General features: G+C 33.1%; 1 protein-coding gene across 1 annotated transcript in view; it reads left to right on the forward strand.

The window, feature by feature from the left end:
• The window catches only part of LOC123701008 (dystrophin-like), a 335,833-nt gene that overhangs the window by 272,272 nt on the left and 51,192 nt on the right, over positions 1-12,369 (forward strand). Inside the window, exons 10-12 of the mRNA XM_045648414.1 lie at positions 3,224-3,368; positions 6,433-6,556; positions 9,353-9,519. Coding sequence (XP_045504370.1) covers positions 3,224-3,368; positions 6,433-6,556; positions 9,353-9,519 — 436 coding nt within the window. The remainder of the gene's footprint in view (positions 1-3,223; positions 3,369-6,432; positions 6,557-9,352; positions 9,520-12,369) is intronic.

Here is a 12,369-nt window from a genome sequence, read left to right on the forward strand (position 1 = left end):
ATGTGTGCTAAATTTCATTATAATCGGTTCAGTAGTTTATGCGTGAAAACCAATATATGCATACCTCATAAAGCTAATACTATGATTTGATAGTGAAATAAAAATAGCCATAAATTTTTAACAGTCCCGTTTATATGAAAGGGAACATATATTTATATCTGAATACGATATTGAAATGGGGATTTAGATCTTTGATAACATTTTATCTACATAATATAATCTAAATATTAGATATAACATACTACTTACATAGTTTCTCGCCTCAGCTTGCCACGGTTTTCAGTTTATAAACTGTTATATTATCTGTTTAAACATTTTTATAAAATAATCGGTCTGTATGTTTAAAATAATCAAATAATAATTATATATTAAGTAGAAGAACACGTTACTCTTATTTGTATAAAAAAAAACTATAGAAAAGTAAAAGATAATATTATTAAAAATTGCGGCAAAATTAATCATGTTTCAAACCCGTTACAAAGTGTTTACTTTGCTTTATTACCGGCATGATGTAATTCGGTAGTTGTCCACAAAGTACAACGTTTGTCGGGGACTGTTTGACTTGCCGCGGTCGGCGCCAGGTGGGGTCAGGGTAGGGCTGCCAACGATATTAAATAATAATTTGTAATTAATTCAAAATATTTTAAGACAAAGTGTAGGCTATAGAATCGCAAATAAAATAATGTTCAAATACTTACTCAAATTTGATACGATATGCATCCGCTTTAAAAATTGATGTTAATTAGCATAATGGCTGGTAAAGTAGAAACGAAATTTAAATAAATCGTACCATAAAATGTATTTTAAAAAATGAAAGAAAAACCTTAAGCATAATTTTCCCACGTTGTTTTTATGAATTATGTATAATTATTTATGTTGGTAATAATACAATGTATGTTCTCATAAAACCTAAATCAAATGATTCATATTTAAAAAGTAGCGATACGGACTGATAATTATTACAAAAAAAATCATACTAAATTAATTAAAATTTCTTAGTGCCACCCCTAGGCTCTTGTAGCCGGCTTCATCGCCTTTGATGGATTCCTGCTACGCGGGGCGAAATAACTTAGGGGTATTTTTTTCGCTAAATCCTTTACACATGCTTGTGTGCTATTGTTTAATATTATGTGCTTGGGACAGCCCTTTATTTATGACGTCATTATTGTTCTTTCTTTACCATGTTTTTTTCAAGAACAGTATCAATATTTTATAATCTTATTGAACTCACAAATTAAATCCTTATTGAAATCATAATAATCAAAATATTTGGATTCTCATAGTCGGTAAAGCTTTCTAATAATATTATGCAAAGTAATATTATAATTTACTAGCTGCGTTCCGCGGTTTCACCCGCGTTGCCCCACTCCTGTTGGTCTTAGCGTGATAATATATAGCCTATATCCTTCCTTGATAAATGGGCAATCTAACACCGAAAGTATTTTTCAAATCGGACCAGTAGTTCCTGAAATTAGCGCGTACAAACAAACAAACAAACTCTTCAGCTTTTGTAATATTAACATAGATATTACGTCTCTAAAGGAAATAAATATTCCCAAGACACAGCCTAAGCAGTGTGTTCGATAGATTTAAGTTATGACTTGAGCAGAACTTTAGCTGAGCAATTAAGAAGTGTAATCCATTATAATAAGATACATTCCACTTTACGTTCACAAAGTTTAAAGTGTACGAATAAAATTCTTAGCAAATGCTGAGATTTATACGTAGTGTTGTGCAGTGCTTGTCGATAGATTTATTTGAATGTTTAATTTAACAAATCTATGAAATATTTTTCAGTAGGTGTAAGTAAAGGGTTTGATTTCAAATTAAGTCTTTATTTATTAAAATAAATTACTTCTGAATTCCTTAATAAATGATTAAATTCGAAGCTTACTAGCCAAATTATTGAAGTTATTATTTTATGCCATACTCAAGTAAGACTTTCATCTAAACACATACTTTACATTACACATATGTATTTAAATATCATATTTTCCCCCATAAGTAAGTTGAAACAATTATTAAACCTAATAGTAAACATTTTACATTTCTTTGTACCTAACTATAAAGAAATTTCACAATCGCATTATTTGCAGCTAAAATTGTTATTATAATTCTATCGATAAAACCAGCCAGACATCACTAATTTTATCTAAAGTCACCGGCTTACCATACAAAGTAGCTGCGCTCTGGCCAAATTTCAACAATTGTAGTCATCTTGGCTTTATATCGCAGCCAACTTCGAGAATTATTGTTCCGTAGCTTTATACAGTACTCACTTATTAATTACTTGAATCGTATTTAAGCACTTCTCCAAGTGTAATTACTTAATCGCGGATATGGGGGATTGAAATTTTCGTATTTACATTTTAAATGTACCTAGGATAGTAAATTAGTTTAATAGATAGTCAGTAAAAATATGGATAACTAGATACAATATTGTATGATCGGAAATTATATTTTAGACTCCTTAAGGGGGGTTAGGCGGTCAGCGAAAATTCAGCTATTCGGGCCTGAGGTAAGCGGTGAGGGGGTCCGCGTTTAGTATGGAATCAACGTGCTCGAAACTAAAAATCGTAAGCGCCATTCACATTTTTTTCAAAAAGTGTATGAAAATATTAAGTATTTTCTAAATCTAAAACAGTCACGAAATCGAGAAGGTAAATGCCTATGTACTTGTGATTTTATACAAATTATTATCGTAAAATACGGTTTTAATGAGCATTTATATGATATTTTAGAGGTAACTTCAGGATTTTTTTTTATCGAGCAAAATTTTTCCAATCGTGTTTTGGAAACAGTCATCCCATCACACATACGTTCTGTAACACATATTAGAAATTTCAGTGCGTAAAAACTTCAATATTTTCAATTATAGCTCATAGAAAACAGTCCATTTTGCCGTGTTCACCTACTAAGGGCCCTTAATAATACACCCATTTCCTTGTAAAATAGTTGGAACTACTAGTACCTACTTGACAGATTTTTATAAAATACTGGTACTCACCCCACTTAGTTCAACTTAGGGTACACTCGCACCCTAAGTTGAACTAAGAATTTTTTTAAATACAAAATAGAACGTTGAAGAAGGGATTTTAAGAACGTGGAAAAATCCACGATGCAAAAAATACTTCTAACGCAATTATGTTATCTATCCCCTCGTTGCTTGATTGGTGGGAAGCTAACTCACAAATGATTTAACTCACTCACTCATTATTTCCAGAAACCGCCTCGAGAGTAACGCAGAACACTGGTCGGCGTTGCTGCTGTCACTCAGGGAACTCACTGAGTGGGTGATCCGGAAGGAGACCGAGCTGAACGGCCTCGCGCCGCCCAGGGGAGACCTGACTGCGTTGATTAAACAACAGGTATTATAAATTTAACATGTGAGAAAAAGAGCGAAGACATAACTTCTTAATTAAAATGTTTGTAAATATACATATACATAATATACACAGTATATATTATAGGTACACGGGAAATACCTAAATACAGAAAAAATCTAAAACAAATTAACGAATTTGTGTAAAAGCTAAGTAAGTGTAATTAAACAATATAAATAATGAAATATCGTGTTCTCCTCAAACAATCTCATAAATTCAATAATATCTATCTTGTCTGTCTGTCTTGTTATTTAGACCTACTTGCTGGTTTTCACAATACGTACCTTTGGAAGACGTCTTACTGATGAGCAATAACACTTCAATGCACTACAATAACGAGTGCGTTTCTTTTCGCATTGTTAAACGTAAAACAAAAACATTTTTACCTTTATTGAACATGACGTAATAACAAATTTCTCCCGCATTTGCGTTTAAAATAGGAGATTATGAATTTAGTAATATTTTTTCCCGCTTAATTTATTACTGCGTGATAATTAATCAGGAAAATTTATTGTGGCTTATCCGGTGGTCCCTTTACATTCGTAACACCGGAGATTTAACGATTTATCACAACTGCATATCAAAATAATTTGGCAGGCATATTTAATTACATAATTCAATTTGAAGTAACGCGTGGAGAGTCATGTTCGCGCGTTAAATCAGCTGGCCACAGGCGGCCATTTTCCTTTTACACACACCACAAAATGGGGGGTTGGGCTAATTGTCGCACGAATGCATAGATTTATTAAAATTATACATTATTCATGTTCTACGATTCTATGAGCCGCGGATTAAAATTAGCAATTGTTGGTGAATTCGTCGTTTAAGACTAGATGGGTCTCAAATTTTGTTTTCAGATTAGAATATATGCAAACGCTTTATTCGTATATTTTAAAGTGCTTTACTGTCACGAATTAAATGCATAATATCTTATTTTTTTGTAATTTAAAAATAAAAACCTACGTGCAGTTGTTGTTCTCAGGCTATTCGCTATGATAGTATACGCTAGGTCTCATTTTTTCCGGTTAAAATATAATTTTATAATTCAATAATTACACAGTTTTGATCTTTGCCAAAATTGAACTGTAAGACTAATGAACAATCAAATTCTTGTTCTTTGTAATATTAGATAAGATTAAAGGCATTGGAATTTTTGTAGTTTTCAAAGTTTAATCATATTAACAAATATTATTTAGGTAAATAAAGCACCCATTTATGTGCACCGCATTTGAGCAATATTTTATTCCAAGACGACGATTAAACACATATATTGTGATTACATTTGCAATTAGTGTGCGCATATTCGATGTTCCCCACAATTTACGAGCAAACCAAGTTACCTATAATAATTTTATGACTCCATTATTGAGATACTTCTTGATTCCTTTCGCAAATTACTTTATATTCCAATACTAGCTGCGCTCCGCGATTTCACCCGCATTGCTCCGCTCCTGTTAGCTGTTAGCTCCTTAGCGTGATGATAAAATAAAGCCTTCCTCGCTAAATGGGCTATTTAACACCGAAATATTTTTTCAAATCGGGCCAGTAGTTCCTAAGATTAGCGCGTTCAAACAAACAAGCAAACAAACTCTTCAGCTTTACAATATTAAGTATAGATAATTGAGATACTTCCTCGATTACTTTTATTTGCGGAGTTGACTTCGGAAATCGCTTTTGTAAGGGATAACGGAACCTGAGAAGACGGTTTTTAATTCCTTTCGCAAATTACTTTTTATTCCAATATTAATGCATTTCGGATTTGATTTTACTTCTCTATAGATTTTATTACATTTGTATTATGAAAATAACTAAACCAGAGCATAAAAATAATGACGTTCTAAAATTGTTTGCGATTTTTAATGTTATTGATAATAATTTTCCAATAAGTATTAAAGTCTTTATAAATATTGACATATTATGATTTATATTATATTTACAATATAGGTAAAACATATTATATTTAAAAATACGTACTTACTTCATTTAATTTAATAATCACTTGTCTAATGAATTAATGCAAATTGATTAGCTAGTAATTAGTATCTATTATTATTAGTAGGTATGAATAATTATATTTTATCCTTTAATTCGTAATTCGAAATTCGAACGAGGGACTTCTTCCACCATTCATAAAATTATCTATCGCCATTCTTATCATTCCAATTAATGTTTGCCATTAGCCTATCTCTTTCTTGCACGGGTCAATGCGCCGATTCATTTCGCGCCATTCTATTAATTCTTTTAATATTATTGTGGTTTATGAATATGAAAAAAAAATAAACTATTTCTTATTTCAAATGTTTTCGTGTTCTGATGGTGATCATGTTTTTATAAGTTTAATATTAATCGCAAAATAAATATGTTGTTACTTCATAGTTCATATTAACTGTAAGTTTTGATATAATATATACCTATTTTTGAATGGAATATTATTCTTCTATTTGTAATACATAATATTATACTTAGTGGTGCGAAAAAACGTTTACATTATCCGTGGTTATTTTGTTTTATTTCGTAGAGTTAAGATTTTTATGAATGAGCATATTTTTAACAAATAGGTACCTATAATATGAAAATACACTTATATGGCGCCTAATGACATTACTGATACATTTTTAATGTTTTATAATTAATTATTTTCGCTATAATGTAACATCAAAATTCAAATTAAATAAGTTAATGACCGACTTACCTTTTTCGATTGTTCTTCTTTTAATCAGCCTTTTTTATATAATTAGCTGCTTTTGTACACACGTATTTACAATTTACATACTTCCATAATATTATTATCTTTATTGTTTTCTGTCGTCTTATATTTTACTGGCTGTGCTCCGCGGTTTTAACCCGTAGTGCTTCCGTTATCCTTGTGTCATGATTGATGATATTATATTATAGCCTTCCTCGATAAATGGGCTACCTATCTAACATTGAAATAATTTTTAAAATCGCACCAGTTCCCGAGTTTAGCGCGTTCAAACAAACAAACTCTTCAGCTTTATAAATTATAGCTAATATTAAGTATACATAATAAAATATAACTTTGTTCAAGGATGACCACCGCGCGTTCCGTCGCCAGCTGGAGGACAAGCGGCCGGTGGTGGAGAGCAACCTGCTCAGCGGGCGGCAGTATGTCGCCAACGAGCCGCCGCTCTCCGACACTAGTGATACTGAACGTATGTATAACCTGTAGTTTTTGGGAGGAAATTATTTTTGTGCTAATACAAAATAGGTATATTTTTGAAAAGTTCGAGACAAATCAAAAATAAAAGATATATCAACGCACAGACACAGATAACTAGTAAATGATAATTATTATTAAATCAGGGGAAACTAACGGCCGGTTCACACTTGTCTCCGTTTTACTGTTCCGTTTTATCGTATACGTTTTTTTTTCGTCGATGGCGTAGGTATGTAGTTGTATGAGCGTCTTCAAACATGGCACAGTTTACTGTATACAGTAAAAAATATCGTTCCGTAAAAAAATTACATTCCGTTTTGTCATCGAATACTGGACGACGGAACAGTAAAAATATACGGATACGTAGAATTTTAACGGATAGGTCCTGTATGCGTGAAGAGCGGTGTGTGCGGGGTGTAAAAGGGGGAGTGATGCGACAGATTTTGACTCGCATTTTCTATTGTACATTCAAAGAGAACGCGTGCGTGCATTGTGTGTAATAATTATTATAATCATTGATTTGTAGAATAACGCCGGTATACTGCGAGAGATTTCTGTTCACACATCGGATCCAGTAATGACGGATCCGTTGAACGTTATACGGTGCCTATGTCTGAACAGAGCATAAATTTATGACGTATCCGTTAAAAACGTACAAGTAAAACGGACTCCCATGTGTGAACGGGCCGTAAGGTAACTGACATACCTACTTATCTATGCAGAGCTAAATAGTTACTTGACACATCTTGAACCACAGAACATATAAACAGAGGACCTCTTTATATTATGTTCTGTGGGGTCTGTCTAACTAATGGGGATAAAAACTTGAAATTTTACACCATGGTCTTTTTTGCAGCGTAGATAGAGAGTAAGAAAGGATTTTGTAAGTGGGTTAGATAATATTTTTACTGGTGTAAATCTCAAATTCTAGTTATTATATTATCTTATTTTTAATTAAAAAATAGTCTGCCTAAAAGAGTGACGCGAATTAATACGAATATTAAAATTATGGATTTAGGTACCTACCTACATGTGTAAAATTAGTTTGACAAGAAATAACATATTAGGTACTGACTAGGTACTTATCTAGAGTTACTTATCCGTGTATCACTAAACCGAATCCACAAAAACAAATTGAAGCTAGGTAGTAGGTACAATCCTAATTTCGAACAGAACTTCATTTTTCAACAATCCAATAACAATCCCATACAATCATACCGGCGTCCATCAATTTGCATCATAAGAGCAACATAGCAACAGACCAATAGAAACACAGCAACATAGCGAACATTCTGGAAGGTTCGAAACGATTCAATTACAGCGCGCTGATTGGTCGGCTCCAGTCGGAATTCGCAATTAGTGATACGATTAAATGTAGCTTTTGTTTATCGGGTGGCTTGAAAGAGAATCCGGGATGTCAACGCATAGTCTGTTTTAGTGGCCATTTGTGTTGATGAAACATTGTTGTGAAATGAATTTTTGAGGGTATTTGTTTGGAAATTTTGGGATCATTGTTATGTTTGCGTAAATGTAGGTGTTATCTGGTATTCTAAATCTTAGTTCTAGTTACCAAAGATAATACAAATTACAAATACTACGTCTAGTTACTCATACATGCAGACGTAATTCTACTGTTGTCATAATATTATATTATTTCAATGTGTGCTAAATTTCATGTATATGAAGAACCAAACATATTGAAAGTTGAAACCCAGCTGTTCTTTTTGTTGTGTATGCTTTCTACGAGCATCGAACTCACACTACAAACGCAAGCTCCCTGCACAGTGCACAACTAATTAACTATGCGCATACCACTGTTTTCCCTGAATATTGATATGTGTAACGACTAACGAACTATATATGGACAGAATACAATAGATACAAACAGGCATACAATATTGATTAAATTTTAATTTTTATTACATTTAAGTAAAATTAGTGATATACCTAGGTAGTAAGTAGGTACCTTTATTTTGTATCATAAGCTTCCAGATATTACCTACACTATATACTACATAATATAATGTTGTTTTATTTGTGAGAATAAAGTGTCTGAACAAAAAATGTGTCATAAAAATAATAATTTAAAACGGCGTCCTTTTAAAAACAAGCAAAGCAAAGCTTAATGAATTCCTAGACTGACCTACATTGGGCGCGTTTGAATGAAACCGACTTTGACTAAAGAGGGTTCTCTCTCCCACTGGGTGGTTTTTGTGTTATTCAAAACTTCGGATCCGTTTGTTGAATGAATTCCTGAATAACACGGCCTGAATAGAAAAGTGCGATATAAGATTTTATGGGGCTATTCCATGTTGTAGCGAGGAATCTCGATTTAGGTTTTAGTGTCTCCTAAAGAACAGGTAAATGTAGGTGTACGGACACAGGTACTTATGTTCTTATTTGTATCCTTTGCCTATTTTGTGGTATAATAGTTTTATCGAAAATACTACTGTGTTTCTATAATGTACATGAAATAAAGTTAATTTCATAATGATAAATGCACGTCCGTAGCCGTGTGACATTTCTAGAGATATTTTGGAGTCTTGAACCTTCAAAGAAGACAAAAAAAGAAGCATCTCAATAAGGAATACGCTTTTCAATTGACATTATTAACCAGCTACGTGAAACTTCTTTAGGCGCATAGTCCGTTGCGTACCGTCACGTCATGGAGTGAGGCGACGATTTTGGCATCTTTGAATATTGCCAAAGAAGTTTCACTTCTGACACTTTCATTTTTCATCCTGTGTAAAGTATGACTTGTTACGATTATTTTTATTATTTTCCTTCATAGCGAGTCGGGAAAGCGAAGGCGACTCCCGAGGCTACCGCTCGGCGGAGGAGCAGGCCCGCGAGCTGGCCCGCTCGATCCGCCGCGAGGTGGCCAAGCTGGCTGACAAGTGGAACACGTTGGTGGACCGCAGCGACGCCTGGGGACGCTGCTTGGACGACGCAGTACAGGTATGTGTATATAGTCATCTAGTCTATACATATAGTCATATACACTATATTTATAAACTATACTAAACTATAATTATTACTGATTCCTTATAGCTAATTTTATAATAATTACATTTAATAACATAAAAGTAAGGTTACAATGTATATAACTAATTAATAAAACACTAATGAAATTCAAACGTTTTGAAGTAAATAGGAACATTTTTATTACAACGCCATCTATAGTCACTACATGTAACATCGAGAACCGATCGATTTTAATCTTGCAGTTACGCTTTAAGACAACAGATGGCGACTTAGTTCAGTTAACGTGTTTTTCATATTAACAGTCGAAATTATTAAAAAATGTTTATAAAATAATTAGGTACTTGACACATATTAAACTAATTTGAGAGAAAAAAATGCAAACGAAGAAGAAAATTCGTACCGTGAATTATTCACTTTTTTAAAATTGAATACCAATACCATTATTTCAGCATTCGATCAAATTAAAAAACTAACTGAAAATATTTCAACATATTGATACTGTTGATTTCAACAAAGCGATTTCAATAGGTCACGATATTATACTCGCATATAAGATAATAATATGTCGTCACGACCCTTTGTAGATCGACTAATACCGGATATCCGTCTTAAATCCCAACAAAAGGTTATTCTTCTTGGATGTGCGCACCCATGCGCCTGCGACGGTCAAAGATTATGTTGACAGACACTAAACAACGTATATAAACTAAATTAATATTGAGATTATAACGGTTAATTGATTTGTGTTGAACAAATATTAAAATCGCTATTTGCATAACAAGTGTGAGATTAAAATTCTTATTTGTAATAGTTAAATAACGGAGACAGAGTGAATATTGACATTGATTGATTAAAATTGGAGAGGTATTTATGCTCATAAATTAACATAAAGAATTAATGTGTACTTGGTATGGCTTTGTTACTTTAAAAAATAGCATGTTCAACAAAAAATAAGGTGTTTCTCCCGTTAGAAATTTTGTGTCCTTACTACCTACTTTGTTTCGATTTCCTTACGCAAAATTAATTGAACATAAAAGGATTAAACGTAGGTACAAAACTAAAGACAGTCGTAGCAATACATTTATTATGGGTGTTATTTAAACGGTTAGCAAAGTAATGGTATATGTGAGTAGAAATACGTTATTGGCAAGCTAAAATAATTGATACCTAGTTGGAAGTTTAAACGGAATAGGTACACAGTTAATTACTTCTCATTTATTATTGTGGATAAAATAAACTACAAAGTAGGTTGTGAGAAAAACACTTCCAAGCCTATACTCAAATCCAAAGCTCTGATGCATCATGCAAGATGAAATGAAAATTATTCTATGACGCTATGTAAGGTCTGTCGATTAATATCGATCTTAGATTCGGGATCACGCGCGTCGCTCTGAATACCACGTGTTCAATGGAGCTAGTTCAATGGTTCAGTCATAGATGTAATTATCTGTCGCGTTTGAACCTTATCATAGTTGGCTAATGAATAGTGAAGTCAATATTATGTATGTGGTATTTAAATAGTTTGGAAGTCATGAAAATGTTGGAAGTCTTCTCATAGGAATTTTAAAGTATTCCCTTCGTGTAGGTACAGTGATAAAATCGCGATGTTAGAATAAGAAGCTGTAATGTCTTCAGGAATTTTGACTATCGGATGATTCTAGTTACATAAAACAGTGTGCCTAGTGCGAGTTTTCATCGAGTACGAAACGTTACTGTCGCGTTTGCGTCACAGCCGAATTAGTATGGGAAATCGAACAGCGCCCCTAGCGGACGTATGGGGAAGCTTTGATTCTCCATACAAATTTCGCTGTGACGCAGACGCGATAGTAACGTTTCGTACTCGATGAAAACTCGCACTAGGCACACAGGTAGCAATAGAGAATGGTAACGGTCGTCATTAAAAACATTCAAAATCAGTAACTAGATATTCCAAACCCATGTATTAGTTGCATTTCCAATAAAATAATATAGCACATCAGTATGTCAGAGGGTACTCATATGGACCCATAGACATTGTTCAAAATGCAGGCGAAAATCATAAGAATACGCGTATAACCTTTTTATGTTATGTAGTACATAAACACACTACTATTTATGTATTTCCTATACCTACATATTAGATTTTCCTCTAATGAATCAAACATAAACTACGTCCCTTTTAGCTTTTCGTATTCATGACCTTTTAGGGTTTAGACCCAGATCAATAAATGGGTCCGAATCTAGATTAATTGCTTCAATTATAGTTCAATATTTATGTAACTGGGACAGGCATGAGCACTGCATGCTAAGAGATTAGTTACGTAATTGAAAGTAGGTACTGGGTTCAATACCAATTGAGAAGATTATAGGGATCTGGTAATCTGATTCGTAAGATAAAAAGTTCTACCTTCCCATGCTACTAAGCATTTATCTACAATTTCTTCTGTGTTATGTTTCGGAATAGGTATGAGTTCAACTCACGTTAGTAACGTGAGGTAACGTGACGTTACACCACTTAAAAAATAAGTATGTACTACATACTATCTTTCATTATCAATAATATAAACCTCACAAAATTCTATCACCGGTACCCTAAAACACGTCATCCAATAAACCAATTACGGTTCCGTACAAATGTATTCAAAGCTCAACTGCACAGTTGACAAAGCTCATGCAAATACTCCAATTATTATCATGATTGGATTATGGTCCTTATTGTGTTGGAATAATGACGTGTGTCGTGTGTAATATTTATATGTTGCGGTGTACTGTATAATTGGTGGAACAATTTTCTGTATTTATATTTATGAGGAGTTACGGTTCTGCAGAATGTACTTTCACTTG

The sequence above is a fragment of the Colias croceus genome, chromosome 20 (genome assembly GCF_905220415.1).
Source record: "Colias croceus chromosome 20, ilColCroc2.1".
NCBI classification, from domain to species: domain Eukaryota; kingdom Metazoa; phylum Arthropoda; class Insecta; order Lepidoptera; family Pieridae; genus Colias; species Colias croceus.